Source organism: Ammospiza caudacuta, chromosome 2 (assembly GCF_027887145.1).
Source record: "Ammospiza caudacuta isolate bAmmCau1 chromosome 2, bAmmCau1.pri, whole genome shotgun sequence".
Taxonomy (NCBI): domain Eukaryota; kingdom Metazoa; phylum Chordata; class Aves; order Passeriformes; family Passerellidae; genus Ammospiza; species Ammospiza caudacuta.
In genome coordinates, this window is record NC_080594.1 from 56,815,768 (window position 1) to 56,829,595 (window position 13,828).

The following is a 13,828-nucleotide window of genomic DNA, read 5'->3' on the forward strand; positions in this document are numbered from 1 at the left end:
CCAAGGGGCGAGGAAACAGAGGGTCCAACCAAACAGGTATGAATTACACCTGCTTACTGCACTTTCCCACGTGTAGACAACAACAGCACACATAATCTGTCTTGCCCCAGAGCACCACCACCATGCCTTCAGAGAGCCAGGTTTTCTGGGAGAAGGGGTTGGGGGCTGGCAAATAATTACATTTAATCTGAAGGTTGAGATTTGAGGAGCATATTTTTGGAAAGAGAAATCAACACATTTAACAGTGAGCAGGAGCACAGAGCACATAATCCCTTCACATCCTGACAGGGTAGAACTGCGGAGGCCTGCTATGAAACATGTCTGAATAACAGCATCTTCATTTTTTGAATATCTAATTAGGAGTTTCTATATATTGCAAAGCATTGCTATAAGATATAATTTAGTTGGCAAACACTAAAGATCTCAGTCTGTAAGTATGCTTTTGGCAATCAAAATTCAAATCTGGATATATATCCAAGATATGTATGGCACCGGTACCTTTTTTCTTAATTCTAACAATTACAATCAAATTAGCAGATTAACTCATATCAGTTTTAACCAAATGCAAGCTGCAAGCAAATGAGCCTACACCACCACCACCACAACAGTGTATTTTTGGATTGCTAGTATCCTCACTGCCATTAGGGACTTCACATATATTTAACACATATTAAAGGGCAGTAAAAAAACTAAGAAGGCTACGGATGCCAGAACTTAGCACCGACTTAGAACTCACATATGCCAAAAAAACATTTGCAACTCTGCTAATTCCCACTGTGGGAACTGAAAGGCAGATTAATATAACACAATGGGCAACAAATCCATTCCTTTAATTTCAGTCGCCAAATTTTAATTAATTTCCATCCAGGCAAACACCAAGCATTTCTGCTGATCTTGCAGGATGTAAGCTCATTTGCACAATAAATGCGGTTTAACAAGTCACCACATTTATAGCAAGTTGCTTCAGTCTTATCTAACTGCACAGTTTGAAAAGTCAGTGATGGTAAGTGAAACCCCACCCACGTCACAGTTTCTGGAGTTAAGCACAAGAAAACTGAAGAAGTTGCCACCTTGCCATTGCAAGTGAGACTGCCAACAGTAAATTGACAGTTAGAGTCCACATTCTGAATTATGTGTATACCCCTTATTCAGGAAGGGAAAAATTAATAGCCATACTGCAGTGCTCCAGAGTTCCCCTTCCAAAAAAGTGCAAAGACCTTCTCTGCTGTGTAAATTTGAACAGGACACATAAACAAATCCTGGGAGGTACAAAGCACTGCAGCACCAAAGCAGCTTTATGCACTTTTAGCTTTCTCCAGAACCGCAGTTCCCATGGACAGCACAAAGGCTGCTCACACGCATCACTCCTGCATGTATACACACTGCTCATTTCATTAAAAAAAGGTTTTAATTTCCTGATTTCTGCATGTGATGAAAATTTCATTCTGGTAGCAACTAAATTAAAGGAGGGGCATTTCTAACATTTTCTAAGAGAGACACCAACATGCAAGAAGCAGAGGCCAGCCCAATTCATCATTTTACGTCATGGTGCAGAAGCACCGTGGAGGCCTGGCACTAAGTGGCCTCTGAGAAAGAGACACCAAAAAATTAAGATGCTAATAAAATAAGAATTCTCACATACTACAGAGCACAGCCAGAAGATATAATTTAGTCAGCAAATATTATGGTTAAGGGCACCCCTCCTTGCAAGCACTTTTCTGGTAATCAGTCCAAATTTAAATCTGAAGCTATACTATTTCAGAGACCAAGTTCCCAGCACATTCTCTCAACTACACATGTGCCAGGCCCCAGAAGCTACACCCCATGGACCTACACAGCAATGACAAAACTAAAAAGGAGTCCCACATGCTCACACCAACGTGAGCCTACATTGTACACACCAGTGAAGCACTTAGAGAAACACAGGCTGCTTAGAAATGCAATCACAGCAATCCCTGGCACGCTCTCTTGAAGCGGCAACAGAACTGAACACACTTCCAACTGCATGGATTCTCAGAATTCCCAAAAACTAGGTTTCTAAGACTAGAACAAGAGAAGATGTGTAACTTTAAGTTTAATTAACTCTAGAATAAGACGTATGTTCAAACAGAACTAGAATATCATTGATACTGTGCAGCGATGCAAGGTGCCTTTAACAGCTCAGTAAGTCCTCTGAGCAAACTGAGTGCTGCCCTCTACTCCTCCAGCAACTCCTAATCTCTGTCTGATGCAGAAGCTGTCAGAGTCCCAGGAGGTTTTGAGTGACTACATTTATAAAGATAGAGCCACTTCTGGTCCCATCTACCACAAACCAAACCATTGCTAAGCCTTCACAGTTCATTACAGAAGTGCTTCAAAACTTAACACGTGCCTCTTCAGGCATCATTTTAAGCAATCTACTAAAGACCAGTGTCCACTATCGAAATCTGGAACAAGCATGAGGCTTAATGAAGAAGGTAATAACCAATCCTGTAAAAGCACCTTAATTCTTTTTATTCCTCCTCCATTAGGAATGGAGATCTACCAGGAAACCTTATGATGCTGCACTGCTCAATTAAGACATCTGTATATCACAAATGACGGGGCAGGAATGATGCACCTTTGTTTGATAAACACACATGATTAATGTTTACTAAGTATATTTAGAAATAATACTTAAATGTGAATAGCATTTATCTTCACAGATCAATTCAACTCGTGCTGAAGCTCACTATGGAGGAGCAGAGATGCTGTTCTTCAAAATGTGACTCTTTGCAATGTACTTAATTTCTGAAGCACAACCTATCACCACCAAGAGCAGTGTTTCACCAATATTTAAAACCCCTTTCAGCAACCAGACTGACAAACAAAATGCTACAAAATTAATTAAAATATTAGTATGCACTACCATATGCTTAACTATAACTGTCTGCAGCCAGCATCAACGAATTTGAAGTTCCTTTCTCACAAGAGTTGACAATGAAGTAAATATAGCAATCTTTTGCATACTTCTGAAAGAGGAAAACAATAAACTATATTTCAGGTTATTTTCACTATGTCTTAGTTTATTATTCATTACTCAAGGTTTTAAAGTCATTTCCATCAGAAATCCTTGTTTCACATATGAACTTCTTCCCAAAACCGAAGGGGCTGAGAGTTGAATTTCTGTAGCCACAGCCCTACATATTTCACAAAACTGCGGCTGCAAAATATATCTGCATTTTTATTCCAGAAGCCAAGCACTTATTTTACAGAATGATTCACCAGTTGAGTAAACAGAGACGTGCGTATTTAGGCAGCATCATGCTTTGGAAACCAAAAAGATATGAGCAGACATCTCAGGACTACACAATTCCTGGTGCCTTACTGAAAAACCCAACCACCAAAAGTATTGCCTATTTGATTAAAAAGAAATAAGAAAAAAGAAAAAGAAAACAACCTCACATACCTCACCTAAAAATCTTTATCTCCTTGCACCACGCTGCTTCCCCTTTCCATCACAAGCAGCAAAGGCTCCAGTTCCCCAAACAAACAACTTCACCAACTACTTGTAAAACCATGTGATACAAAAATAATGATAATAAGGAAGCAGCTGAGCATGTCATAAAAAATACAGTGGCAGAGAGCTGTTACTTTGTCTTTGTATTGAAGTTCTTTAAAGGCATTTAGGGAAAATCTAGTTCATTATGTCACTACACAAAGCCACTCACACATTTCATTTTGGTGTTTAGTCTTACCTATAATCATACAAGCAACTGAACAGATACCACAGCAAACAGAAAACGGGCAAAGAAAATTAAGAGAAAATTAAAGCATTATTCAAGGCCCTGATGTGAAGCTCAAAAGCACTGACACAGCTCACCTATGAATTATCCAGACACGGGTGAGGAGAGCACCTTGCACCTGCAAAAATGAAGCTGAACTTTCACACCTGGAACTAAGCAAAATGCAAGCTGGTGACTGACAGACAACATAGGCTGCTACAAGAGGCATTTTGGTGGCAGTGAGCAGGGATGCAAGACACCAAAGAGTTTTCTCACAACAGGGTGGGCTGAGGCCAGGTGTCATGGCAGAGCAGACCCAACTGCAGCTGCCAGCTCTTGAGGCTATCTGCCACATGTATAGTAAAAGGTGTGACTGTATAGCACTGACCTCGACAGAATCCACAAACAGCAAGCCAAACATACACACCTCTACCTGCATATACCTGTGTGTGCTGTATGAATGTATAATACATCATGCTGGGGGGGCCACAGATCACCATCTTAAGGGACAGAGGTAAATGCCCACAGTACTGAGGGAATACACAGCCTGAGTTAAAGGCAATCTTCAATTATGATTTTTCCACCACAAAAAAAAAAAAAAAAATCATAAGAAAAACCACACAAAAATGATCTTTAAGCTGCCTTCCAATCCAAACTATTCTGTGACACTCTGATTCTATGTACTCAATTTAAATAAATCATCTAAATGTCCACAATTTAAGCTGTCTCTTGATCTAGGTTCAAAAGCTTTGAAAAAATCAGTGAAAATTATTCTTGATTTTTCAGTCTTTCTAATATTTTTTTACTCCCTGTGATTTTCAAACCAAATACAACAGAACCAGAGCAACCCAAATCACTACAGAATAGTGCTGACCATAGAGAGCTCCTATGATAAGGCCACCCAAAGCACCTGTCCCAAAAGCCTGTTTTGTCCTCAGGCTTTCAGGCTTACAACCATTCATCCCTCTGCAGCTAGACATTCCATCCTCATTCCTTCAACAACGGCAGCAAATGAATTTAGGTGAATAAGCTCCCTTGGGACTAAAAGTCAAGGAGGTGTATATGCCCATGGGACCTTAAAACTTGCCACCAAGAAAAATCAACAACACACCTGCCTCCAGATGAGTGACACCAAAATTCCATGTCTCCTGTTCAAAAACATTACAGGGTTTTATTTGAACCCATTTTCAAAAGCAGACTGAAGGGATGAGACCATTCAAGGAAGCTTAACTGCGACAGCTCCTTTACAATAAATCTCAACACTTGCCATAAAGCAAAGACATGAAATATGCACATCACGGAGATTTTTTATATTTTATGTATGACGATTAGCCAAAAAGCTATCACATTTATGTCAAAAAATAATTATCTACAGCTGCAGTAGAATTCTTGTCTCTTCTGTTTTAAGCCTTGTGTCTCCCACTATCACAGGCAAGGCAAAATGTTGCTTTTACTTAAGCACTACACTAGGAGAAAAGTCTCCTTCTTCCATGTAACTTTCACAACAATTTCTTTGTTATCTCTGCAGCAGATCTTGTTCTTGCTTCGCTTTCCCTGAGCAACACAGGTCACTATCAGCACTCATTCACAACCAACAATGCAGCAGGTCTGGCAGAGCACATCCCAAGGGCTTCATTCAAGGCAGCCACGCCATGGAGGTCATGGAGACTTTGCTCCCTTAGAGCTCAAGAGGGGATTTGTTTATAAAGCAGAGTTTATGACAAGAAAATCGGGAATAAACTACTGTGTATGTATAACGGAGAACAATTTACTTACTTAAATAATTTTATATTACTGATAATTTTATATTAATATAACACACTTTGGCATATACCCCCTTATTTAAGAAGGCATTTTTTATTTTAATGTTTTTATTCAGAAAAGCCTGGATGCTGTTTTGAGCTGCTACCAGATAATGGTGACACCTCTGAACTTTCTTCAGTGAAAAATGAAAAAGAAGCTTGATATCATGTATTAAATCAGGGCAGTACATATTCACAAGCACTAGAGCAGTCAGCGCTCAACTTCTGCCTGAGAAACACTGCCTTGCCACTATGCAGAAAGTGCACATTCTTTTCCCGTTCTTGAGTGTTCGTACATTTTGTGAAGAATTTGAAAGGTACCTTAGTGCACTCACAAACATGCAGACCCCAACAAGACAAAGCATCTCGAAGTTTTATTTAAGGGGGAAAAAGAAATACTCCCCGTTTCCCAGCCTGCGTCAGCAGTGCACAATGCACTCCCAGCCCTCAGTCAGTGCCAGGCTCTGAGGGAACCCGCGCTCCCTCTGTCAGCAGAAAAGTCAGCGGCTAATCTGCGCTCATCTCTGGCGCGATGCTCCTCCTCTGCAGGGCCCTCGGCTGAGTCAGGCTCCGCTCCCAGCCCCACGCCTACCGCAGCTCCCCAGACCACGGGCAAACCGACGGCTCCCAAAGTGGGAAAAAATAAAAGTAATCCTCGGTCACGCTGAGCCGTGGAGAATTGGTGATAAACAAGGCAAACGAGCTGCACGCCTCAGCCAGGCCAGTCACAGAGTTGACACCCAGTGGCTGCTGGTAACTCAACTTGAAAGTGTGTTTGAGAAACTCTGCACTTCCTCAGCTGAAGTGGTAAAACCTGCAAGCATGCAGTTTCCCGAGCAGCCGGGCAGTTATGCAGCCAAAGGGATGGGGGCAACACGTGTCCCAAGCATAACAAGGTGATTATTTAATTATGGAAGGAGAGCCCATGTGTATTTACCCACCAGCAGTGGCAGGCTATGCATTGCCCTCTACCAGAGGGTATTGCAGCCAAAAATCCTACCAGGAGCAGCTTTCCCTGCCACAGCGGAGGTCTGTGGGCATAGGATGTGCTCAGTCTGTTAGAGGGAGGTGTGCGATACTTCGTCCCTGCTGGAGCACCACGGGACGAGCAGCAATAAAATAGGAAGCGCCGAGTAAGTTACACAGCTATCAGTGTTTCTTACTTGCTCGCCTGAACTTGGGAGCTATTTGGTTTTATTTTGGTTTGTTTGGCTTTTAGTTCTCTTCTACTCAATTCTGAAAAGGCACTTAAGGAGACTATACCACTGGAAAAAAAAAGCAGCACTTTCAAGTGACAAGTTACCTTATTTAAAAGCTGTCAACTATCAATCACTTCACTCCTATTAAAGTTTTTTATGACAGATGTCTTCAGACAATTATCCTTTAAACTTCTTAGTCAAACACATCAATAGAAACTAACAAACTACTTTCAAAAGCCCTAAAAACTTTCAGCTAAAACTGAGTTACAGATTAATCTGCATTTCCTTAGCAGGAAACTTACTTCTAAAAACTAGAAATTTACGAAAAGCTTACTTCTAAAAAAATAGAAATTTACGAAAAGCCGACGTAACAAACATTCCTAGCATCGCAATTAAAAATACATAAATGCAGGATTTAAGTTGACACTTTTTTTTAAAATAAGAGATAGATAATACAAATACTAGAAAGTGAAGCAGAGAGCTTGATTGGCACTAAGTGGAACTAAGTCCCGAGCACACGAGAGTGCGCTGATGCCGTGCTGGGTGCTCGCACCTCACACATACATTTTCTGCCATCATTTAACCCCTCCAGGGCGGAGGAGGCTCTGCCCGCACGCAGACGGCACAAACTCGTCCTGACAACGCTCCCACCTCAACAGTGTCACAAAACTCGGCGCTGCCTCCGCCGCGCACGGGGACACACGGGTGGGTGACACTTTCTCCACGGAGGCCCCGGAGAAGGAGGACTCACTGGCAGCAGCGCTAAGCCTCTCTCACCCACGGGGATGCACAGCTGGAGGGTACCATGCGCCCGGCGCTGCCACCGGGGCCCCGCAGCCCCAAGCGCAGCTTCGCCCGCCTCGCCCCGCAGCTGTCGGGGGGCAGCCCGTGCCCGAGGGTCCCCGGGACCTGGCGAGCGGGTCCCTCGGAGATGCCACCCCGGGATCCGGGCAGCACCGGCTGCGGCTCCGGCCGGCGCGGGGCTGAGCACAAATCCCAACAGGTTGCTCCCAGCGCTCCGCTCAGACGGCAGGGACTGCGCTGCGGGAGAGAGGGAAGGAGGGAGCTCCGTGCCACCACGTAACACAAGAAAGGCGCTCCCGCAACTCAAGTTTAACAAAGCCATCAGGTCAAATACTGCGGCTTACTCATTAAACTCACGGTATTTCTGCAACCCTTGTTCTGCCTCCGCTCTTTCCCCATCCCTGTTTGACTCTGTCCCTGCTCCACCGCCCGACGGCAAAGCCCTGCAGCGCCAGGCTGCAGGACCGGCCGCGTCCCGGGGCCGGGCAGCGCCGGAGCTCCCGCGGCACCCCCGGCACACGGGGGCTCACCCCGGGCAGCAGGAGGCGGCGCCGCTCCTGCCGGCTGTGCCCGGGGACGGCGCCGTGACACCGCGTGAACTTTTGCTTTCGGCGGGGCAGGGCTGGGGGAGGCGGAGAGCGGGGGGGCGGCCCCGGTCCCTCCAGCGCCCGCGTTCTAGCGGCAGGGCTGGAACGCTTTTCTCCCGTAGGAGTTCTGCCTTAGGAAAGGTGAATAAAAGTAGGAATGAGAGGTCAAACTGAAAGCGCGGAGCCGGAGCACTGCAGGCTGCGCAGCGGGCACCGTGCAGCCGGGGAGGGCGGCGTGCCCGGCCGCCTGCAGCGCCCCGGCTGTGCCCGACGGCGGCGGAGCCTCCCGGGATCCCCCTCCGACGGGGCGTCCCCCACCACCCGCCGCTTACCTTCCAGCCGGCCGAGCTGTTGCTGTCGCCCTTATCCTTGAAGTAGGGGACGCTCTTGACCATCCACTCGTAGATCTGGGAGAGGGTGAGCCGCTTCTCGGGGGAGCTCTCGATGGCCTTGGTGATGAGGTCTGCGTAGGACAGGTTGCCCCACGCGTTGCGCCGCGACGAGCTGCTCTTGCGGGGCTGCCCGGGCACGGGGCCCGGTGACAGACCGGCCACGGGCGGGGGCACCGGCGGCACCGGCGGCGGTCCCGGCGGGTGAAGGCGGCAGCCGGCCTCGGGCGCCGGGAAGTCCCCGCAGCGGCAGGCGGCAGCCTCCGGGGGGGCGGCGGCGGGGGGCAGCGGCGCGAAGTCCTCGCTCTCCTCTAGCAGGCTGAGGTTGCTGATGAAGTCGGCGCTCAGCGCTCCCGAGGCGGTGGCCCCGGCCCCGGCCGCGGCTCCGGCCGCCCCATCGGGCTGCCCGCCGCACGACGGCGCCGGGCTGGAAGTGGCCGAGCTGGGGGGGTTGAACTCCGGCCGCGGCAGAGGCCAGGTGCAGGAGCGGGGCCGCGGCAGCGGCTCGAAGTCGGGGTCGATGTCCACCAGCTGCGGTGCTTCGGCCATGGCGGGAGCGCGGCGGGAGCGGGGCGGCTTGGGCTCAGCGCCGCCGCCCCATGCAGGCTCCGGGCGCGGATCGGCGCGGCACCGACGGCGCGACCGCCAACTCTCCTGGCCCCGCCGCCCTAGACCTCCGGCCTGACCTCCCGGCCCCGCCGCCCTAAACCCTGCCCCTGCCCGGCTCCGGATCCCTGCCCTGCGCCGCAACTGCAACAGCAGCGACCCGGCCGCCCGGCGCGCACCGACTGGAGCGACCGCCCCGCGCGGGCCCGCCTCCAGCCTCCCTCCTCCTCCTCCTCCTCCCGGCGGGGAGGGACGGCCCCGCCGCGCCAATGGCAGCGCCGCGCCGCCGCCCGCCTCCCGCCGCGGGGCTGCTCCGCCTGGAGGGTGCCGGTGCCCCCCGTGCTGCTTCTGGGTGGTTTTTGTTTCCCGGCGGCGCAGCGGGGAGAGAAGCGGCGAGCGGGCAGGCGGCGGTGCCCCCGCGGCCGGGGCTGCCCGAAGGCAGTGAGTGCTCGCACGGCGAGCCGCGTCGGGGTGGCCACGCAAAATTCCCCCGCGAGTGTCTCTGCCCCAGCCGCTGCCGGCGGGGTCCTGCCTCCCGCATCGACGGGCCCGGTGCGTGTCGCCGCCGGGGATGAGCGGGGAGCTGGGAGCATCCCTCGGGGGGCGTCTCCCCGCTCCCACCGGCGCCCCGGCAGCGCTGGCTCCGTGCGGGGCCCTGGCAGCCCCGCAAGCCGGACCGAGAGTGCGACAGCTGCCCTGCCCCGCTCCACCCGCCCTCCTCCTTCCCTGGCCGGCTCCTCGCCAAAGAGTGTCTGCACCTCCCGAAGTGATGAATCTCCCCTTCGGCTGAGCATGTTTTCATACCGTGAGCGTGTGTTTTATTCCGTGAGCAGGCACGGAGCACGGGATAATTTCATCCTAAGTCAACTATTGAACATACTTTATATTTTTCCCGGCAAACCCCAGGGCTACTCAATTCATTAAGGTTTGTATTCTCCCCTTTCGATGAGGCAACAGTCACAGGACGCATCGCCTCTGCCTCCCCTGCCCATCAACATACAAAAATACATACATATATATACACACACAGGCGCACACACACAGACATACATATATATATATGTTTGATTTAACATAGAAGTGTTATTCTGTTTAAATTTAAAAGGAGGACATTTGCCTAAACTAGGGAAATAATCCCAAGAATGAGACACGACTCAACACTCAATTGCTCAAACTGGCAAACTCTACATTTTAGAAAATCTGTTTTGTTTTCGGTAGGAGGAGTGCTTTTAAAAAACATACTTCAGACATGGCTTCGTAAGTCACAAAATTCACAACCAGCCACGGCATTTGACGTTGCATGTCAATGAACCAGCAGAGCTGGGTGATTGTCAAAGCTGAGCCAGAAAACCTGTTACCCTTTCCTCCTCTCTGCATCAAGGCAGAAAGTGTTAATGTTATTTAAATGCAGTTCATTGTTCCTATAAAAATATTTTCTGAAAATGTGTAACAATAATGAAGGGGAGAGAATACAAGGTTGGATTTAGGCCATGGTAATTTATTGTCAGCTCATACATCTAGATATGCTGTCTATTATCAAAACGCTTTTTAAAATACCTAACTATAGAGTTTGTGCAAAATGTGCATAAGTGCATAGTAACTGATCACATTTTAAAGCACTGCTTTTGTCATGTTTATTTCATCAAATGCCAAAGGTGATTTTACCTTATTATAGGTTGGCTGCTCATCAGATTTCAGAGTTGCTTTGCCTTTAAGTCATCTCTATGTTTTGTCAATCCTTTAAAGGATTCAACCCACAAATTTTTATTGTTTAGCCCACGAATTTTAGAAAACACCTTTTTTTTCAGGCCTTTTTTTTTCAGTTTAAGAAAAAAAAAAAAAAAAGAAAATAAAAGAAAGCAAAGTAGTCCCAGTTCAACCTAATAACTTGCACGCCACGTTTCAGCTTGGAACAGCTTTCTGTGGCAGTGTTACACAACTCGGCTGCAGTAGTTGCCCTGCAATAAGGGAGAGCACCCTGCCTTGGAGAAGCAGAGGTTATATAATGGTGAGAAGCAGCCAGGGACGCGCAGCAAATGGATGTGTTTAAATGGGAGCCAAAACAAAAGAAGTGCTTGAGAACACAGAAACATTTTCTTTTTCTTTCCTTGGTGTCTGAAAAAAAAATAAAAGGGGGATCTAAGAGCCAGATTGGCACCCATCCTGCTAAAGGAAGTGGATTTATTACCCAGGCTTTCTTCTAAGGAGTTTTTTAAAATCTTGCAGTCCTTGCTCTTCTATTTTATCCAAAGTAGGGATGCTATTCCCTGAACTCTAGTGGTATATGCAGATGTTGAAAAAAATAAAGCTTCCCTTTGTCAGATGCCAACTGTGAAAACTGGGAAGAAAGCTACTGTTGGGGGATTTTAGGAAGCCCTGGTGCATTTGTAGTTCAGCCCAGGTCACTCTGCAGGATAGAGGCGGCATTCCCCTTTCTTGGCCCTACATGACATTTCTGTCGCTCCCCTCACCTTCTCGGCAGGGCTCTGCCACCTTTGTGCCCCATGTCACGGTGTTCTTGCTGCTCAAAAGTTAGCAGTGCGTACAGAGAGTGCAGACAGCAGTTTGCAGTGAGATGTGAGGGACATGCAGGTGGAGAAGATGATACCAGAACCTTCCAAATGCTGCATTTGCTCAGCAAGCGGGGCCCTGTGACTCACAACGCAACAGGCAGAGCTGAGCTGCAGAGATTTTGGCTATTGCATGCCAACAGCTGAGACCAGGTCTGCTGAGGGTTGGAGGAGGGATGAAGGCCAATGAGACAATGCTGTGCACTTTCCTGGGATGAGTAATCCTGGTAGTCTACTCTGACTTTGGCAGAGCCACCCAGGTGAATGAGTTCTTCTGTAGGGCCCCAGTCCACACACATGTGATCTGCCACTTTTCTTTTTAGAATTTATTCTCTCTGTCAAGAACTTGGGGATTGAATCCACAGATTTTAGAGTCAAAGCAACACATGCCATGCACAATGAAAGTGTCTAACCTTGCCTGCACTGCTCTCCTAGTGCACCCCAACGCTGCTGACCACCCTTAGGCAATGTCATGTGGACAAACCCACCCATTCAGCTGCTGCGGGGAGCTTCCTGCTCCTCAAACAGCTCAGCACAGTGATGGCTCAGTACAAGAAATTTTACTGCATCTACAAATGACAGCATTAGGTTTATCTCATCTCCCACAATGCTGAAATGCTGATGGATGCACCACAATTCATTTTCTACTCCCACCCTCCTCCTCCTACACTCCACCTTTTCATTTCTGTACTCCTACTCCTGCTCCCATTTTCTACTCCTCTACAATACAATATCTCCTATCAACCTTAACATCAGCTTGTATTTTTTTTTCCAATTTAAGACCTGAAGATTGCCTTTTATCATCAGTGAAATAAAGCAGAGCCTTCTATTCATATTCTGGGTTTGAAGCAGCCAAAATAAAGGTTCTGTGCTGTCTTTTTACTACTGTCTGTATAATTCACGTTCTGAGGTTTTGATCAAATTCAGCAGGAGATTACATGAAGTTGAAAGCACTCGTACTCTATGTACAGCTCTTTTTTTTCTACACGTATGTGCATAGTGAGAGAGTACAAATGTTTCTACAGCATAAAAAGCAACAATGAGATACCCAGTGTGTGTCTGGTATCATCAGAGCTGGGAGAAATCCTATTTTCTGAGGAAGAATGAGGAAGTTCAGCACCCTCACTTTCCTCCCCTGAGCCTGAGAGGGGACATGATTTGCAGTGCATGTTTCTGAGCAGCCCCTCCCCTCCCAGCCCCACACAGAAGGGTTTGGACACAGCCTGGCTGAGCAAGGCATTTACACTGCCCTGCCAAGGGAGTTCAAAGGGTCTGAGACTTCTTCCAGAGCCTCTGGAGAAAGGCAGTCCCTCTTGCAAGGCATTTCATGGCAGGAGCTCTGCTGCTGTGAGTTACTTCCTGGGGCTGCGCATCTTTCCCCACCGACCGCACAAACCACAGATGGAATTTAAAGATCTGCTGATCCCTCACCGCAGCTTGGTGAGCCCACTCCCTTTCCACCTGCCTTTTGCCTCCCGCCTCAGACACAGCACCCACAGGCAGGCCGGGGTCTGTCTGGCCCAGGGAGAGGTGGGTGTCACATTTAGGGTCACTCCATGGTCAGTGTCACGTTTAGGGTCGCTCCATGTTCAGTGTCACATTTAGGGTCGCTCCATGGTCCCTGGAGAGAAATACATTCTTCCCATGGGTGATTCACCACCCCAGATGGTGGAGCTGATCGGACATTGAGGCTCTTACTCCAGGGGGTTCACACTTTCAGACAGCTGACTTTAGGCCAGCAAATCCCACTCATCCCACTTTATAGTGCATGGAAATACACAATCTTTGACCCCTCTGCCATTGCATCAACAGTGAGAAAAAGGCTGTGCACACAATGGCTCACAGGCTAACTAGGTGCTGCAGAGAGATGGCAAAACAAAGGCAAAATGGCTTGTCCTGCTTTGCAGGGGGGAAAGCTGCCCACTGTGAATTCACATGATGTGCAGAGGACCTCATGGGTGATGCATAGGCAGGGACCAACTGTGGTCCAGGTCGTTAAAATAAAAAAATTCACATCACCACAGAGGTGTCAGGGTTCTTGCTGGTGAGGGGTTTGAAGTTATCTTGGTTTAGGTCCATCTCCTTCTGCACATGCAGAAAAATCCTGAATGCTCCCATAGAGGCAGCA

The 13,828-nt window shown here is 48.1% G+C and overlaps 1 protein-coding gene across 2 annotated transcripts in view; it reads right to left on the bottom strand.

Moving 5' to 3' along the window:
* FOXO1 (forkhead box O1) overlaps nt 1-9,088 on the bottom strand; it is a 60,599-nt gene extending 51,511 nt beyond the window's left edge. The window contains exon 1 of one of the 2 annotated variants that reach the window (XM_058825337.1): nt 8,468-9,088. In XM_058825337.1, coding sequence (XP_058681320.1) covers nt 8,468-9,073 — 606 coding nt within the window. In that variant the 5' untranslated portion in view covers nt 9,074-9,088. The remainder of the gene's footprint in view (nt 1-8,467) is intronic. The other variant, XM_058825336.1, reaches the window with a different exon arrangement.
* Between the last annotated feature and the right edge of the window lie 4,740 nt (nt 9,089-13,828).